Source organism: Diabrotica virgifera, chromosome 8 (assembly GCF_917563875.1).
Source record: "Diabrotica virgifera virgifera chromosome 8, PGI_DIABVI_V3a".
NCBI lineage: Eukaryota > Metazoa > Arthropoda > Insecta > Coleoptera > Chrysomelidae > Diabrotica > Diabrotica virgifera.
The window spans coordinates 67,410,840-67,431,935 of NC_065450.1; the positions used below are offsets into that span (position 1 = coordinate 67,410,840).

A 21,096-nucleotide genomic window follows, 5' to 3' on the forward strand; every position below is an offset into this window, starting at 1 on the left:
TAAATAAACATTGCTTTTCGCTTAAATTAACTGTTCAAACTGACAAGATATTGGTGGAATGGCAGCTTGAACATTAAATTTAAGCGAAAAGCGATATTTATTTGTGAAATAATAGTTATTTATGATATAAGTGTTAAAAGTACACGTTTAAGGCACGCATGTGAAAGTTTGCAGAATGAGCGATAGCGAGTTCTGCAATTCACATGAGTGCCTTAAAAATGTACTTTTTAACACGCATATCATACAAAATTTTTTCTACAAACGTAATTACAGGCCAATTTCTACAAAATCTTTTACTTGAACTTGACTGACATTCCATTTTTATATTTTTTTGACATTACATCAAAATTGCCTATACGATCGATCAATACGAATTGCAGTGCCATAAAAATTTTAAAGCACTAGTGCCTTAAATAGTATAGTATAGTTGATCCAAAAGATGTCATAACCCAGACATCCAAAGTGAAAGTTATCCTTCAACACCAAATTGTTCTATATGGTCCACACAATGTCCAGAAAAAAGTCGCACCATTTTGAGCGTCGGGTTTGGGGGGGAGAGGGGGAGAAATCGGTAAATTCGTAGTTTTTTAAGTTTTTCGCCAATATTTCTAAAACTATGCGGTTTAGCATGAACAACCTTCTATACAAAATTGTTCTAAATTAAATTTGAAATAAAAAAGGCTCTATGCATAATCTTTCTAAAATGGATGGTTCCAAAGTTACGGAGGTAGTATAGTATAACTGGTCCAAAAAAAGGCCTAACCAAAAAATCCAAAGTAAAACTTTTCCTTCAACACCAAAATGTTCTATATGGTCCACATATTGTTCAGTAAAAAGTTACACCATTTTGAGCGTCCTGTTTGGGAGGGAGATGGGAGAGAAGCCGGTAAATTAGTAGTTTTTTTACGTTTTTCGTCAATATTTCTAAAACTATGCTTTATCGTAAACAATGTTATATACAAAAATGTTCTACATGAAATTTAAAACAAAATATGTTCAATACATAATTGTTATAAAATCAACGGTTCCAGAGTTACAGAGGGTGAAAAGTCGAAGTTTTCGATACTTTTTATATTTTTTGGGCAATATTTATGATATAACTATACCAAAAACCCAGACATCCAAAGTGAAAGTTATCCTCCAACACCAAATTGTTCTACATGGTCCACATAATGTCCAGAAAAAAGTCACACCATTTTGAGCGTCGGGTTTGGGGGGGGGAGAGGGGAGAGAAATCGGTAAATATAAAAAGTATCGAAAACCTCCACTTTTCACCCTCCGTAACTCTGGAACCGTTGATTTTATAACAATTATGTATAAAACCTTTTTTGTTTTAAATTTTATGTAGAATATTTTTCTATAGAACATTCCTTACGCTAAAGCATAGTTTTAGAAATATTGACGAAAAACTTAGAAAAACTACTAATTTACCGACTTCTCCCCCATCTCCCCCCCCCCCAAACCGGACACTCAAAATGGTGTAACTTTTTACTAAACAATATGTGGACCATATAGAACAATTTGGTGTTGAAGGAAAACTTTTACTTTGGATGTCTGGGTTAGGCCTTTTTTGGACCAATTATACTATACTACCTCCGTAACTTTGGAACCGTTCATTTTAGAAGGGTTATGCATGGGCCTTTTTTATTTTAAATTTAATGTAGAACAATTTTGTGTGGAGGGTTGTTCATGCTAAACCGCTTAGTTTTAGAAATATTGACGAAAAACTTAAAAAACTACGAATTTGCAGATTTCTCCCCCCTCTCCCCTCCAAACCCGACGCTCAAAATGGTGTGACTTTTTTCTGAACATTATGTGGACCATATAGAACAATTTGGTGTTGGAGGATAACTTTCACTTTGGATGTCTGGGTTTGGGTCTAACTATACCATACTATAAAGTAGAAATTTCATTTTTAACACGGTTGTAGAAAAACATCTTGTCCTATTTTCTGTGAGCAGTAAAATGTATTTTGGCTTAAATAAATTGCATACATGATTCTTTTTGTGTCAATTAATTTAATAAAAAATTTTTTTTGAACACTCTCTATAGATGATTGTTATGGTAATGTTAATGTTTATATTACTGAATAGAGAATTGAATGCCCTTTCAAATGAGCTAACACATGACCCCTATTCTCATTAAAAATCATTAATTACGTCATCATGCCCAAATGGATGGCGTAACTAATATGATATACATGCCAAAAATCACAAGTTAAAAATATAAATCGACCTCTCCTCTCCGAGCAGTTCGTCAAAATATTTTTAGTTACAAAACTATTGCAATTTATGCAAACCTTTACGTCCTCACTGAATATTTATAGACATGCTTTCATAAAATTTTTGCAATTATTATTTCTTATAGATCGGAAGAAGTGAAAGAACATCCATTTTTCGCTGGTATAGATTGGCAACAAGTTTACTTACAAAAATACACTCCTCCTCTGATTCCACCCAGAGGGGAAGTGAACGCAGCCGACGCCTTCGACATCGGTTCTTTTGATGAAGAAGACACCAAAGGCATCAAATTGACCGACGCCGATCAAGAGCTGTACAAAAATTTCCCACTTGTGATATCTGAACGATGGCAGAATGAAGTAGCAGAAACAGTATTTGAAACAGTCAATTTTGAGGCTGATAAGCAAGAGCACAAGAAGAAGGCAAAACAGAAGAAGCTCTACGATTTAGATGAAAAAGGTAAATAAAAAATATTTGTTAAATCATGTCTACATTAAAGAGAAAATTTTCATTTTCGTTTTTTCCTTGATGTTATGCGCTTTCTCGCATTACTGCTTTTAAACTCACGTCAACATAAAGCTTATACGACTGTTACCTGCCAATATTTTAGAAAGTGTCAAAACTATTATTGAATCACAAATATATGTATTTGATGCTTTCTTCTTCTTCAGCTTCTCTACATTAACCCCTGGAGAAACGCCTCCCCATGAGTTCTCCATTCTTCTCAGTTTTGTGCTATTTAGTGCCAGTTTCTTCCCACTTTTACTGTGATGTCGTCCATAGGCGCCCATACACACGGGCAGGGGGGCCGTGCCCCCCCTAGCTTTTCGGGAAAGAACAAAAATTAAATTTATATTACATAAACGTAATTTTGTCAAAAAATTATTGGATAATTTTGAGAGATATATTGGAAACAACATATTTATTAATAAAAAAATTCACATATTGGGTAATTAATAGTTTAACAGAAAATCTGTGTGTCTGTGTGTCTGCGACAGCGGTCTATATGGAATGTGCATAATACACATTTCGCACAGTCACGGTGTGCTATTAACAAAAACATTAAAAGAGATTAGAAACGTGGGAACATAATATATACTGTAATCGACACCCAAAATTACAAATTAAATGAATCATTTTATCATTTATAATACTGCAAAGAAACTCATATCAGCAAGAAATCCGATCTCTGACCGATAATCACTAGTGAGCCATTTGTATTTGAGAACTGGCACTATAAAGATAAAGTGTAAAATCTGTGAAGTGAATATATTTGTTTTATATTAAGTTTTGTGTACACCGAACAGAACCATCTTCATAAGCAGAAATAAATTCATAGTTAGTCAAATTTTAGTTTGCAAAAGTATTTTTTTAGTAAGTAGATTATTTTTAAAGAGTACATTATGATGAACAGAACAATTTTATTTAGATGAAAAACAGGTGATCTGTCATGACGAATGAGTGTTATATAAAGGGTGTCCCAAAAGTAGCGGAAAAGTCGAATAATTCGCGAAATGAACATCGGATCTAAAAACTGAAAAATATGTTCGTTGCGATCCGTGGCTGCACGCCGGGGTTTGTTTCGGTTGGATCAGTGAGAGCAGCATATGTGCCTCCTGATGAGAGACTAATAAGTTTCGAAACCTGTAGAGGTGCTTGCGGCACTCTCTGATTGGACTAGAATATCGCGCGGCTGTAGTTTCGTGTTGCAACGACATTGAAAATGGTTATTCATTTTTGAAAAATATGTGTTAAATATTTCTCAAAAATCTATGCGATGACACTAAACAAGTTCACCATATTTCTCAAAAATCTATGCGATGACACTAAACAAGTTCACCACTTCAACCCCTGTGTGTGGAGCGGGGGGTAAATTTAAAATCTTTAATGGAATCCCTAATTTTTGTTGCAGATTTGGATTTTCCTTGTAAAAATAAGCAAATTTTATTCGAGCCGTTTTGCGAATTGTGGATAGATTGCGCTATAATCGGAAAAAACGATATATCGTGATACCATAGCAAACTTATAGAAACGGTCTAATATCTCGAGAAATATACTTCCAAATGAAAAACTAAAAAACACCTGTTTAATATTTTTCAAAAATCTATAGAATGACACCAAACTAAAGGGGGCTCCTTTTTAAAATTTTAAAGTAAAAACTTGATTCGACACATACTCATGGTTAGTCTACTCGCCAAAGTTGAAGGCAGTGCTTTGCAAGCATTGTACTCTTTTCAAACGGGTTCTAAAGAGAGGCGCAACTTTAGTTCTTAAAAACTTGGTCTAGTATTTAAATGTATGAATAATTTCTCACAACAGGGTTCAAACTAGGTTTTTTAGGTGGTTTAAACTACAGTAGACTCCCTCTATAACGAGAACTGAAATGGTGGACTAATTATCTCGTTATAAGCGGATCTCGTTATATCAAACAATAATATTGAAATGTTTTGATGCCTCTTACGTAGTTTATTAGGTGTCGATGGTCAACCTGAACAGTGAACAATGAGACTTCGCCGTCATAAATTATAAATTTCCTATAATATTCAATATCGGTCGATAAACAGGCAGACGTTTATTACAGGTGGCCGAGATTATTACAGCACTGGCCTCCATAATAAGACAGATGTTGGGAATTTCTATGTACAGGCAGTTGGGGCATTTATTTATTTATGACCATTACAACGCTAAAAACAGGTAAAGACACGTATTCTTCGATTTCAATTTTCCTCGTTGTAACCAAATATGCCTCGTTATAGAGCGTTATAGTTCAATAGGAATTTCATGGGACACCTAATGTACCTCGTTATAAGCGAAACCTCGTTATATCCGTGTTCGTTATAGAGAGAGTCTACTGTATATATTGTCATCCGAAATATACAAAATGTAATGTGCAACATCTTCACGTTTGCCCCCCCCCTAAAAATATTTATATGGGCGCCCTTGATGTCGTCTAGCCACCAGTTTTCTGGTCTTCCTCTACTACGACTATGTTCGCGTGGTCCTTAATGTACAGTGTTTCTCGTCCATTTTTCGTTGTGTTGTCGTGCCAAGTGACCTACCCCGCTCTATTTCATTTGCGCAATTCTTCCAATTACATCTTTCACCTTCGTCTTGCTTCGCACGTCTTCATTTCGTATATGTTCTTAAGAAATTTCTAACACAGCTCGTTAGATTGCTCCCTGTGTTATTCGTAATCTAGGACTGGGACTGATAACTCTGTAAGTTATCACGATCTCCATTACATAGGTCATAACTGGTAGAATACAACTGTCAAATACCATTTTCTTTAGATTTATTGGCAAATGTGACCTAGGTATATATAATTTTCAACACCTTCAATCTCACTTACATCTAAATATATTTAGATTTGTCATCACTTTTGTGAAATTTATTTTTATACCTATTTTTGAATATTCTTGTTTAAGCTCCTTTAGCATGTAGAGCAGTGCCTCCGTATTGTTGCTTATGAGTAGTATGTCATCATCAAATCTTAGGTGACTTAAAAATCTGCCATCGATTTTAATTCCGCGTTATTCCCAATTTAACTTCTTGAACACATCTTCTATCTTCTAATGCAAGAGAACATTTTTGGAGAGATAGTATGTCAATTCTAACTCCTCTTTCAGTTCTTATTGTTAGACCTTCTGATACGTTCGTATATGTATTTTTTGAGTATTCTATATCTGGAATCAATCCTTGTGTTATTCAGTCCTAACACGGCCCAGAGTTCTATAGAATCGAATGTTTTATTGTAATCCACAAACGCCAAATGAAGATGTTTATTGTATTCGTTACACTTTTCGATAAGTGTCCTTATTGTCTGTAGGTGTTCTATGGTACTATAACCCGCTTGTTCAACAGGCTGGTAACTATCGAATTTATTTGGTAGTCTGTTGGTAATTATTTTGATAAGCAGTCTGTATTGATGTGGTAACACACTTATTGGTCTATAATTTTCGATTTTTAGTTTATCTCTTTTCTTGTGTAGTAAAAGTACTTGCGCATTTTGCCAAGAGGTTGGAATAGCACCCCCAAAGAGGCAATTGTTCATTAAAATTTTAACTGCCTCCAAAGTAGTTTGACCTCCAGCTGCAATTATCTCCTTCTTCTTTAAGTGCCATCTCCGCGGCGAAGGTCGGCAGTCACCATAGCTATTCGGATTTTAGAGACGGCTGCTCTGAAAAGTTCATTTGATGTACATCCGTACCATTCTCTTAGGTTGCGCAGCCACGATATTCTGCGTCTTCCTATGCTTCTTTTTCCTTGAATCTTTCCCTGCATAATCAATTGGAGCAAGTTGTATCTATCTTCACGTGTAATATGTCCGAGATATTCCAATTTTCTTGTTTTGATGGTATCTAAAATTTCCATTTCTTTATTCATCTTTCTCAGAACCTCTTTGTTTGTGACATGTTCTGTCCACGATATTTTCAGAATTCTTCTGTACACCCACAGCTCGAATGGTTCTAGTTTTTTCATTGATGCAGCATTCAAGGTACAAGTAGCCAACCTAGTTCCAACTTCAAATCTCTTGTGCAGAGTCCTTTTCGCATTTTGTTAAAATTTGCTCTAGCCTTTTCTATTCTGATTTTGATTTCCTGTAAATAATCTCCTGTGGAGTTGATCATTGTTCCAAGGTATGCATATTGGTAGACTCGTTCGATATTGCATCCGTTTATGAAGAAATTCTCGTGATTTCTTTGAGTTTTTGATATTGTCATAAACTTTCTCTTCTTGACGTTCATTGTTAGACCGTATTCTTGTCCAAACTGCGCTATTTTGGTCACCAGCCTCTGAAGATCCCAATATTTTCAGCGAAGATGACAGTGTCATCCGCATATCTAATGTTGTTAATGGGAACTCAATTTACCTTTATTCCAGCTGTTTCACCCTCAAGAGCTTTTTTCAAGATCTCTTCCGAGTAGGCATTAAAAAGAATTGGCGACAACACGCATCCCTGTCTCACTCCACGTCTGATTTCAATTTCCCCTGATAGCTGATCTTTAACACGTACTTTTGCTCGTTGTTTATAGTATAAATTAGATATAATCCTGAGGTCATTGTAGTCTATCTTTTTTTATTCCAGGACATGCATTAATTGTACATGTCGTACTTTGTCGAATGCTTTATTATAGTCAATAAAACACGCATATATATCTTGATCGACGTCCAGGCACCTTTGTATAAGTATGTTAAGTGAAAAAAGAGCTTCACGAGTTCCTAGGCCTTTGCGAAACCCAAATTGCGTATCATTAATGTCTATGTCCAATTTATGATATATTCGGTTATGGATGACTTTACATGGGACATCAAGCTAATGGTGCGGTAGTCGCCGCATTCTCTGGCGTTTTTCTTTTTAGGGATAGTTCAGGGCGCATCTGTTTTGAGATGGACGTTGAGAGGTGACTCAAATTTTTTTGCAGAAATTGCTTGAAAATAAATCAAATAATAATATTTGAGTTATCCTCCCTCTCAAAAAGGTCCGGAACATTGTTTAAATAATCAAAATGTCAAAAAATTAAGGAAAAATTCGATTTTTTTCTTCGTTTTTTTATTATAACTTTAAAAGTATTCATTTCCGAGAAAAGTTGTACTGACATAAATGTTGCGTATTTAAATTTCCTACAATATAGAATTGGCTAAAAATTAAAAAAAAAATAGTCACCCTAGTTGCAAAATAGCAATAATTGCGAAAAAAATCCATACAAAAACAAGTATTCGCATTTTACGTTTTTCCACCATTTATGCTACACTTAGACCTTCATATTTCACCCAGAAAAACTATATGATACAGTAAAACAATACTGTAAATTTTATTAAGATCGGTTCAATAAATTTTGCAATCCAGCTTTCGCAAAAAAAATTCATTTTTTCAAAATGTTACAGGACTGAAAATGAAGCAGATAGCAAGTTGAAATTTTTTTTGCTTATAGAAGTGTACTGTACCTTTCATTTGCAATTTGCAAAATTAAAATACATTAATTACCACGGCGCCAGAAAATTTTTGAAATAAACATTAATTTTTGGTGCTAGGCGCAGGACAGCGGTGTTCGATTCACACAAGTTGATTTCCACCAAAATTTCTTCCAATCTTTATCTAATATATTATTTTCTTACTCTATATTTTGTTGTATTTTAATACTTTAATTCCACAAAAATCAAACTAATTTTATTAATGTTTGTGAAATATTGTTTAAACAATTGCATATGTTTAAAAATAATAAACTTTTATTCTCTAAGTTAAAATATATGAACATAGAAAGTTTTTGCTAATAAAAGTGTTATTTCAAAGGATAGAGTATGTGTTTTTATTTTGCAATAAACAAATTTATTTATTTATATCGAAATGTAATCAAAATTAAAATGTATTAATCATTATCAAAGGTCATTGGAATGTCCAATCAGAACAAACTATCCGCTGTCCTGCGCATAGCACCAATAATTATTGTTTATTTAAAAAAATTCCTGACGCCGTGGTGTTAATCGATTTTAATTTTTTTAAAATTGCAAATGAAAGGTACAGTACACTTCTATACGCAAAAAAAAATTTCAACTTGCTATCTGCTTTATTTTCAGTCCTGTAACATTTTGAGAAAATGAATTTTTTTTGCGAAAGCTGGATTGCAAAATTTATTTTGCAAAATCTATTGAATCGATCTTAATGAAATTTACAGTATTGTTTTACTGTATCATAAAGTTTCTGGGTGAAATATGAAGGTCGTAAGTGTAGCATAATGGTTGAAAAACGTAAAATTCGAATATTTGTTTTTGTAAGGTTTTTTCGCAATTATTGCTATTTTGCAACAAGGGTGACTATTTTTTGAATTTTTAACCAATTGTATATTGTAGTAAATTTAATTACGCAACTTTTATGTCTGTACAACTTTTCTCGGAAATGAATACTTTTAAAGTTATAATCAAAAAACGAAGAAAAAAATCGAATTTTTCTTTAATTTTTTGACATTTTGATTATTTAAACAATGTTCCGGACCTTTTTGAGAGGGAAGATAACTCAAATATTATTACTTGGTTTATTTTCAAGTAATTTCTGCAAAAAAAATTGAGTCACCTCTCAACGTCCAAATTTACTAATATTTTTACAGATGCGCCCTGGTCTAGGAGACAAATAAATATTGACGTTAACCATTATTTGGGTAATGTGCCTGAGCTATAAATTTTGTTTAAGAGTATCACTAAAACATCAATATGCTGCTCATTTATAATTTTTAGAAGGTCGATAGGAAGCATGTCAGGTCCTGGGCTTTTTCCGTTCTTCATTCTTTTTAATGCGTGGATTATTTCTTCTTGTGTAATATCTGGACCTATTTCTCCTGAAGTAAGTTCTATGTGTTCCAGGTCCCCTCTTTCATCATCGAACAGTTCGTCTATGTATTCTGCCCAACGTTGTACTTTCTCATCGGTCTGTGTTATAGTAACCCCGTGTCTATCCAGAAGTGCACCAGTGAGATTTTGTTTTCTTAGTCCAGCAATTTCTTTGACTTTCTTATGAAGATTAAATAGGTCGTATCTTTTTTGGAGGTCCTCGATCTCTTTGCATTTTTCTTCAAATTGTTTTTCTATTGCATGCTTTATCAACTTCCTTATCTCGTGGTTAATCTCCCTGTATTTATTGTTATCTTTGTTCTTATATTGTCTCCGTTGTTCCATCATATTGAGTATCTCGTCGTTCATTCGTTCCTCTTTCTTTTTGCGGAAGTCTTCAGTATTTCTTTGCATGGTTCTAGTAGACAATGTGTTAGTCGATCACAGTGCCCGTCAATATCATTAGTGTCCCATTAGATGTTCAGTTTGCTACAGTAGTTCATATGCAGTTCGTATTGAAGGCATCCTTTTACGTTTTGCTAATATACATTCTATATTTTTATTAATGGCAAAAAAGTGTTATATGAACTGTTTGAAGTACATTTTAGGCAAAAAATATTTTTTCGTTTGCTGAAAAAAAAATGGTACTGAAAGGACTAAGATATCAAAAGCGTCTTTATAAAATACTGTTCATGTTATTCCTGTTTAACTTTTTTTTATCATACATATATCTAGCTTAAACTTGGATCTTCTTCTTCATGTGCCGTGCTCGATTACCGAGCATTGTCTATCAAATTGGCTGTAGTAATTGTGTTGACGGCAGCTCGGAAAAGGGATGCAGAGGATCTGTTAAAACATTCTCTCAGGTTTTTAAGCCATGATGTTCTTCCAACCTGGCCCGCTTCTTCCGTCTACCTTGCCCTATATTATTATATGGAGTATACTCATGATACAATGAGGACGTAGATATGGTCAACAGCGTGACCAAGTCTCGCCCGTTCTGCGCAGTGACGTCAGTGGAGAGTGGCGTTCTTAAAATACAAGGAAGGACTGCTTTAATTTCGTCAGTTTAAATGTTTTTATTATTTTTTTTACGATGAATGTGATATTAAACGCCGGATTAAGTATTTTTTGGGGCCGGGAACTAAATAGCAAGGGAGCCCATCGTTCATTCAGAACTGGTGATATTAAATCAAGGCTTTGGTATTTAAAACTAATTAATGTAAAAGTCTGCTGAGATTATTAAAAACTTCTTTTATTAGCGGATACAGCATGATTTTATTTCGATTATAATACAAATAAATAAAAGTAGTTTTATGTATCATGTACATATATTTACATTTTATTGACATTTTAAATTAGAAATTAAACATCGTAATATTTTAAAATGGTACCTACATACGATATTAAAATAAGTCCATACAATTCACAAAAATATGAGGGGTAAAAACACTGATTATAATGATACATATTATTATAATCAGCCTATGTAACAAAAACCTTGTCACATATGTAACAACATTTTTTTTTAAGTCTTTGCAATAATTATATGGTCACTTGTTATAATAATATATGTTTTCGTACTTCAAAAAAAATGAGGTATTTCGTACTTTTGGCTGTTTTTTAAATGCAAAATTATTAATTGGAAAAATTGAATTTTCAAGAATATTTAAGCGAAGAAAACAAATGGGTCAAAAATCAAAACTCGCCGTTGAATATAAACTGCATCTGCATAAATCTATGATACAACTAATTTGGACCTATGGTGTTCTCTGGGGTTGTTCAAAGCCATCAAATATCAAGATAAAATAAAGAGTCGAGTCAAAAATATTGAGAATGATATATTCAACGCGCCCTGGTATGTAAGCAATAAAACCCTACACAAGGATTCAGCTACACCTTTGGTAGAGGAAGAAATTCAAAGAATCACAAAGAACTACTTTGATGGACTGAGAAGTCATCCAAATGATGAAGAAAGACTGCTAAACGCTCCTCCCGGATTGCAACTGACCAACAGACCTAATCAATTAAATTTATGATCTAATGTATTTGGGCCCACCCATTGCAACGATGGTTCATGGAGAATTAAAATGAACTACCAGCTAGATAAACTAATGCAAAGCCCAGATATTGTAAGATTTGTAAAGTCACAAAGAGTAAACTAGTTTCGTCACTTAGAAAGAATGCTAAATAATCGATCTGTAAAAGTAATCAGAAAATGGAAGCCCAAGGAAATAGAACAAGAGGAAGACCCTATAAAAGATGGATAGACAACATAGGGAAAGATCTTAAAACCATGAACATTAGGCAGTGGCGAAGGAAAGAATCTGACAGGGCAGAATCGAAGAATATTGTTAAAGAGGAAAAAGCTCTATAACAGAGTTATAGAGCTAATAGAAGAAGAAGGAGACTATCTAATGTAAAAAATTAATAGGAGGGATGTCATAGGGCAGCTTCTTCCTCATGTATTTATCACTTAAACTATTTACTTATAGCTTCGATGAAGCAGATTGTAAATTAAAATATGTAGCTAATATAAAAAATAAAAAGTCGTCTATTTATTAAAAAAAAAATTACAATATTATTTTTGACATTTTTCTTTTTTTGCTGACTGTCTGATCTCGCAAGTTTTTATTCAGTTTTCTTAATCTAAAATACATCCATAATAATAATGTTTTTGTGAACCATTTTACTTTGGTTGTCACTATTGCATAGAGCTATTGAACACCTCATCTTTAAATAACGAAAAGAGTATCTTTCGCTTACAAAAATTCAATGGTAAACCTACACTTCACTAATAAATACTAGTTCGATAATCGAAAGTTTTAAAAACACACAATTACACTATTTAAACCTCTTAAAACACAAGAAAACATTCAAAATAAAAGCAAATGACACCTTCTTACGGCAATAAGCGTGCTAAATTAAAGTCAGATTAGGTTTTCACTCTCCACTTACGTCACAACGTCACACCATATAAACACGCCCACTTCACCGTCCTGCGCATGATTATATCATCTGTATTCTTTGTATCATGGAGTATACTATATCTCTCTGGGTGTCGCATAACATGGCCAAAATATTATATTAAACTTAGAGATTATTGCGATTTTGTGATTTTTTAATCTTTGATTCATTTTTAGAAACAGACTGCATTTTACACGGGTACGTTAAGAAATTAGGAGGACCATGGACGTCCAGCTGGCAGATGAGGTACGCCAAATTGTACCCCAATAGGTTAGAACTTCATCCGGACTCAGCAAAGCCGGAGTTAGTATTTATGGACCAGATCGAAGAAGTTAGTCCCGATTTGGTGCAAGTCAAAAATGAAAACTGCATTGTAATCAGGCTGCGTGATGGAAAAGTAGTTCTTACAAATCCCGTAAGTATATTAAATTAATATTTAATAACTATAACTAATCTAATGTACTATTGACCGCCAACATAAAGAGGCATTGAACTCAAGAAATACTGAATATGGAATTCAAACCCCCACAATTCAACAATTAGAAGCTTATTAAAAGGACGTTTCTTTTAACTACCGATTTTTTCTGAAATTTAGAGCCTAAAGGACATAATAAATCCTATGCATATTATGCTGACAAACAAGCAGCTCTTATATTTTTTCCCTGTGTGTCATCACCCACAAAAATCGATGGAAACCAAAAGAGGATGAATTAGCGAACTGACGGTCAAACTGAAATGACTAAGAGAATTTTATTGACTGATATCCAGCTCTAGAGTGTAATAGACCAGCATTTCCATGTATGATTGACTTGAAGAAAGCATATGACAGAGTAGACTCAAAGATGTAATCGATCTTCTGTATAATAGATAAGTTTCACTAGATATCATAAAAACTATTTAAAACATCTACCAAACCAACAAAAAGAAAGTCGGAATAGATGGACAACTTACAGATGCAGAACCTATAGACATAAGCAGTGGAATAAGGCAGGGAGCCTCTTTGAGTCCTATGCTCTTCAATTTAATCATGGATGAAATCATCAAAACCGTCAACAAAGAAAGAGGACACAGAATGAGAAACAAAGCAGTAAAAATACTCTGTTATGCAGACGACGCAATGTTGGTAGCCCAAGATGAAGATATGGCTTCAGAACAACATTTTATATAGTTATTAATCATGAGTAAGTAGACCTCATGGATTTTCACAAGAGCTATAACCTTGCAAATAACACGTAAACTTGAGTACTGTTTTGGCATGACTCATAGCTCTTGTCAAAATCCATTACATCTATACAACCTGTGTTTGAGCACAACCCCTAAATTGCAACACCCGGTCGTAATTGTCAGACGGCTTGTTCGATCCTAATTTGTATAAAATATTTTAAATTGTCAATATAAATTAAAGTAAAACAAGTACGTATACTATTTCACGGGGGACGAGTAGTTTTTTGGAATCGGTAACCCAGAGCAACAGTCAGAAAATTAAATATCATATCTATCAAATAATTTCAACGAGAAAAAATATATTTTTGTGGAATCTACGTTCGCTTAGTGCTGTGGAATGCGCTGAAATAAAGAACCTATCAAACCATCTTTAAACCTTGTGAATTTCCTACAGCAGAAACCATTGTGCAAAAAAGATAGGACATCACGAAAAGTGCTGAATACCCTCGTTGGCTTTTTACAGTCCTCCAACGAAGAAAAAGGGTTCAGAGCAAACATTGGTCTACTTCGTCCGGATTTTTTGACACCCGAAGAAAACATCGATCCCTTCGTCTGAATTTGGTACCTACAGCTTGCAGCATCGAGAAGTAAGGTTAGAATATTTGATTCACTTATTTTAATCTTGCTTTGAGAGTATATAATTTATTGGCATATGGTTTTGTTTTAGTTCATATTCTTTCTACTTTATCATACAAAATATTAAACATTTGGCACATTTCTTTAAAAACAAATTATAATTTTTGGATTTATATCTTAAAAAAAAAAACTTACTTCTTTAAGCTAATTAACATATCTAAATATTGAAATAAACGTTATCAGATATTATTTGTATAATAATCTACAATATTAATCATATTAATTAATACATAATATACAACAACCAGCCTACCATAGCAGCACCCATCGAAGGGAATATCGTTTAATTATAATATAATCAACGCATTTCAAATCAATTTACTTATAATAAAGACATCCTAAGCATTATTAATATTTGGCCCAACATAGCCGTATCATCCTTATACCTAATCCACATCTTCAACAATTTATTTTTTATTGCTTACTTAGCTTATCTACTTATTTTAACTTGGTACTGCAACTAATAGCTAGCAATATTCTTATTAATTAGTATATTCCACAAAACACAGTAAATTTATAACCTTCTCTCAAACCTATTAGCGTTAATTAATTGATAAAAATGGCTAGTGCTGAAGACCTTAAACATCTTGTAGCTCGTCGTGGCACTGTTAAATCCACAGTGACTCGTTTTAACACTTTCCTTGAAAAATGTGTAACTCCTTTATCTGACACAATCCGTCTTGAATTACAAGCGCGTCTGGATGCCTTAAAGGAGTCAGTTGTTGAGTTTGAAAAGGTACAGTGTGACATTGAACGTATTTGTTTATTTGATACAACCTCTAACCTCGGCAATCAAGATGATGAACGAGGAGAGTTCGAAAGCAAATATTATGCCTTAGTAGCTAAAGCAACATTACTTCTCAATCCCACATCAACGGAGCAACCACCCATTCATGGGTCATCTTCATCCATGTCATCTTCGCCAATGCTCAACTCTCATCGTCTTAATTCATATTTACCACCAATCCCTTTGCCCATATATTCTGGCACATATGAAAATTGGACAAATTTCAAAGAAACCTTTGAGGCACTTATTGAGAACAATCCTACTATTCATAAAATCGAAAAATTTTATTATCTTAAATCCAGTCTAAAGGGAGAAGCCGCTCAAATTATTGGAGCACTCTCCGCAACCGAAGCAAATTATGAAACGGCTTGGCATCTATTGTGCGACCGTTATGAAAACAAAAGGGCAATTATTCATGCTCACGTCAAATCCATCTTCGAGCTAAGTCCTACTAAAGATGAGTCGTCTCGTTCCTTGAGAAAACTTTTAGACACTTTCGTCAACCATTTCAAATCCTTGGAAAACTTAGGGGAACGCGTTTTCGAGTGGAGTACCATTCTAATATATCTTTTAACATCCAAAATTGACATCAATTCTCGAAAAGAATGGGAAAGAGTCTCAGCAGGAAAGCAATCTCCCGATGTGAAACACTTCTTAAAATTTTTATCAGAAAGGTGTAAAATTTTAGAATCTGTTGAACAAAAATGCGACCAAAAGATATCTCATAAAAGAGATTGGCATAATGTCAAGTCATCTGACAAATCTTCAACCCTTACCGCATTAGCTCAAGTGCCACCAAGGTGCAGTTTATGCTCAGATAACCATTTTATCTACTCTTGTTCTAAGTTTCATGCCATGCCGATACCGGACCGTTTTGCAAAAGCAAAGGAGCTTCATCTGTGCACCAATTGCTTAAGGTCCGGACATAAAACTTTGGATTGTAAATCTAGCTACTTTTGTAAGACTTGTCAAAATAAACACCATAGCCTTTTACATAGAACTCAATCCGAGTCGCAAAATCATAATAAAAACCATATATCTTCCACATCTAATCTTCCCCAATCTCATCAAAATAATCCTAGCACTTCTAGACAACCAGAGACATCCTGTAACTTATATTCATTTAATCAAAATCCCAATTCATTCATACTGTTAGCTACTGCTGTAGTAAAAACATTTGACAAAAATCGGCAACCCACACTGGCCAGAGCCATCTTAGATAGTGGAAGCCAATCCAATTTTATTACTCAAGAACTATTTGAGAAACTAAATCTTCCATATGAACATGTTAACCTACCTATAACAGGTATAAATCACGTTACAACTTCACTTACTAAACGTGTAAAATTAGAAGTAAAATCTTTAAACGGAGATTTCACTTTCAAAATGCCTGCTCTCGTAATTAATCAAATAACCGATCTAACACCACAGCATTCAATCAACCCTTCTTATATTAATATACCCAATAATATCACATTAGCTGACCCTCAGTTCTACGATCCTTCTGAAGTACACCTACTCATTGGTGCAGGTTTATTTTTTAATCTCATGGGTTCTGGACAAATAAAGGGTAATAAAGGTCAACCATTTTTACAACAAACGAAATTGGGGTGGGTAGTTAGTGGCCCAGTTCCTTCACAAGCTTATTGCTACCATTCTGGTCCCAGTTCTTGCTTTCTTTTATCGGCCGATCCTCTTCAGGCCTGTATCGAAAAATTCTGGAAAATTGAAGAGAATTATATTACGATTCCTTCTAAATACACTAAGGAAGAAGAAGAATGTGAAGTCCATTTTCAATGTACCACAATTCGCGACGACACTGGACGTTTTCAAGTGAGTCTTCCTCTTAAACCTCAAATTGCACAACTAGGCAAATCTTATGACATAGCTTTTAAACGATTTCTATCAATCGAAAGGAAGCTTCAGAAAAATCCCATTCTAAAACAAGCCTATTGCGAATTTATGTCACAGTACATCGAGCTTGGACACATGTCTAAAATTTCGGATCTTGAACCTGATTCTTCTCCTTTGTATTATTTGCCTCATCATGCTGTCGAAAAGAATGATAGTCTTACCACTAAAACTCGTATCGTTTTTGATGCCTCGTGTCCCACTTCTACCGGCATATCACTAAATCATACACTCAAGGTGGGCCCTGTTGTTCAAAGCGATCTTTTTTCCATATTGCTACGATTTAGACAGCACAACTTCGTATTTACCGGTGACATTGCCAAAATGTATCGACAAGTACTGGTCGAACCAGCACAGCGTAACCTTCAACGCGTGATATGGCGAAATGATCCTTCCCAAGAAATTACCATCTATCAGTTAAACACCGTGACATACGGCTTGGCAAGCTCATCATATTTAGCTACTAGATGCTTAAAGGAAATTTCTATACATTCTTTGGCTACATTTCCTGAAGAAAGTCGTAAGCTCAACCTAGATACGTATGTCGATGATGTGGTCACAGGTGCTTCAACTGAACAAGGCTTGATTTCTCTTCGTCGAAACTTAACTTCAATATTAAGTTCCTATGGCTTCAATCTAAGACAATTTTCATCAAACAGTACGGCCCTGCTATCAGATATAAATGTAGACGATCACAAAGAAGAATATATAATAACAGATTCACCAAACAGTAAAACTCTTGGCATATCGTGGAATTCTTTAACTGACTCATTTATCTACAATACAAGGATAACAGCAAATCCATCCATTATTACAAAAAGGACAATCCTATCAACCATAGCTTCTATTTTTGATCCTCTAGGTTGCCTTGGGCCCATGATCGTTCAAGCAAAAGTTCTAATGCAAAAATTATGGATTCAGCGACTTAACTGGGATGATCCTATTCCTGTCGAACTCTATAAGATCTGGAAATCGTTTATAGACAACTTTACTCTCGTTAATTCTTTTAATATACCTCGTCAAGTCACCACGAAAGATACTATTTACATTGAGCTACATGGCTTTTCCGATAGTTCAATAAATGCATATGGAGCTTGCATATATGTACGATCTATTGATATACATGGTCGTATACTTAGCAATTTACTGTGCGCTAAATCACGTGTTGCTCCGTTAAAGGCTATTTCACTACCTAGACTGGAAATGTGTGGAGCACTTACTCTTGCTCGCCTAACTAAAAACGTAATCGAATCTTTAGAACTTACTTTCTCAAAAATTTATTTCTATACCGACTCCACAATTGTTCTATGCTGGTTGGGTCTTGAACCTCGCACTTTAAAAACATTCGTATGCAATCGTGTATCCGAAATCCAGCAATTGACAAAAATAGATGAGTGGCATCATATACCCTCCAATGTAAATCCTGCCGACATAATATCTAGAGGAGCTAGTCCGTCCGAATTGCATGAATGTGATTTATGGTGGCATGGACCTTCATTTTTGTTGCAATCTCAGGATACTTGGCCCTCAAACAATCATATATCGAACTTCACAGCTCATACTCCTGATCTCGATTTAATGGAACTTAATCCAAAATCTATTGTTCTATCATCTCAAGTATCTCATTCAATCTTATTATCTTCACTAGTTAATAGATATTCTAGTTATACTAAACTTCGGAACGTTCTGGCCTATTGTTTTCGATTTATCTACAACGCCAAGACTTCAAGGGAATTCCGGATAATTGGAGATCTCACCTTAACGGAGATGGTCCAAAGCACACATCATCTTGTTAGACACGTTCAGAGAGAAAGCTTTCCTGAGGATATTCACCAATTAAAGTCTCATGGTAAAGTCAAACCTTCCAGCAAATTAAGCTCTCTGAACGTATTCCTTGACGACCTAAACATAATCAGGGTGGGAGGTCGCTTAAGACACGCTTCTATCCAATTCTCAGCTAAACATCCGGTTTTACTTCCACATAAGCATCCTCTGACAGAATTAATTATATTTTATGAGCATAAGCGAAACCTTCATCCTGGAGCCCAGGCGACGCTATCCTTCGTCAGACAATCCTTTTGGCCATTAAACGGTAGAAATGTGGTCAGAAATGTTCTTCGTAAATGTATTCCATGTTTTAGAAGCAATGCTCAACCCATGGACAATTTAATGGGGGATTTACCACCCTCTCGAGTCAATATCTCTCATCCCTTTGCGCGCTCTGGCGTCGACTACGCTGGACCATTCAAACTTAAGGAATCGAAATTTCGAAATCGTCGGTTTACTAAGGCATATATTTGCGTATTCGTTTGTTTAACTACTAAAGCGATTCACATTGAATTAGCTAGTGAATTAACTTCGGAATGCTTCTTGAGCATCTTAAGACGTTTTGTTGCGAGACGAGGTCTATGCACCGATTTGTATTCAGATAATGGTACAAATTTCACTGGAGCTAACAACGAGCTGCAAGGTATATATAATGTATTAAAAACAAATGCCATCCGAGATTTTTCTCAAGAAAATAAAATAACATGGCATTTCATTCCTGCCAGATCTCCACACTTTGGGGGGCTATGGTAGAGTGCCATAAAATCAATAAAAACTCACTTGTACCGTATTATAAACAATTCCAATCCTTTATCCTATGAGGAATTATATACTCTTTTAGTTCAGATTGAAGGTGTATTAAATTCTCGACCCCTGTTTCCTATGAGCAACGATCCCAATGATATGGAAGTGCTGACTCCAGGCCATTTTCTCATTGGTCATCCGCTTAACATGGTTCCTGCTATAGACTATGAGGATTTTCCGATCAACCGGCTCACCCGATTTGAGCTCTTGCAGCGTATGATGCAGCACTTTTGGTCGAGGTGGAAAAATGAATACTTGCATACTCTGCAGCAACGAGAAAAGTGGAGATATAGCAAAGACACGGCCAAATTACAAGGACAGATGGTGCTCCTGAAGGATGATGGTCTTCCTCCGTATCAATGGTCCCGTGGACGTATAAGTGCTCTTCATCCTGGCAAAGACGGACTTGTGCGCGTCGTGAGCGTCGCTACCCCAAATGGAACTATCAAACGTAGCATTACTAAACTGTGCCCGTTACCCCATGAACAATAAACATTCGGTTTTTATTTTTTTTTTTTACTTTAACCGAAACAACTACTTTTAAATTTTCTTTCATTTATGTAGTATTTAGGTATGTATGTATAAGTATTGTATAATAAGTCATTGTAATTCTGCAAGCCACAGCCTAAGCGAGCCGATTTTTAAGTAATTAGTCACTACCTTTCTTTATTGAAGTGTATCCCTATATAACTTCAAGGGCGGCGGTATGTTCGATCCTAATTTGTATAAAATATTTTAAATTGTCAATATAAATTAAAGTAAAACAAGTACGTATACTATTTCACGGGGGACGAGTAGTTTTTTGGAATCGGTAACCCAGAGCAACAGTCAGAAAATTAAATATCATATCTATCAAATAATTTCAACGAGAAAAAATATATTTTTGTGGAATCTACGTTCGCTTAGTGCTGTGGAATGCGCTGAAATAAAGAACCTATCAAACCATCTTTAAACCTTGTGAATTTCCTACAGCAGAAACCATTGTGCAAAAAAGATAGGACATCACGAAAAGTGCTGAATACCCTCGTTGGCTTTTTACAGTCCTCCAACGAAGAAAAAGGGTTCAGAGCAAACACGGCTTAACGTAGGATGACGTATGAGGTATCGTTGAAAAGCGGATGAAAAATGGAGGTGAATGCATTATGTGCCATGCGTATTGGAGCATGCCAGAAAGGCATTACATCATACCTGCGTTGTTATTGGTCCGATCGTGACGTAAGAGGGTTCGTTACAAAAGGCAGTGGATGACGAATATGTTGAGACAAAAAACAAAGATGGTGGCATTGCCAAAAGGGCACTATATCGTATCTCCGTTGCTATTGGTTCGATCGTGACTTACGAGACGTCAAATGAAAGGGGATTGGACACCGGTGATAT

The 21,096-nt window shown here is 34.9% G+C and overlaps 1 protein-coding gene across 1 annotated transcript in view; it reads left to right on the top strand.

The window, feature by feature from the left end:
• LOC114335546 (G protein-coupled receptor kinase 1) overlaps positions 1-21,096 on the top strand; it is a 972,615-nt gene that overhangs the window by 943,591 nt on the left and 7,928 nt on the right. Inside the window, exons 12-13 of the mRNA XM_050659707.1 lie at positions 2,368-2,699; positions 12,707-12,945. Of these exons, the coding sequence (XP_050515664.1) occupies positions 2,368-2,699; positions 12,707-12,945 (571 nt within the window). The remainder of the gene's footprint in view (positions 1-2,367; positions 2,700-12,706; positions 12,946-21,096) is intronic.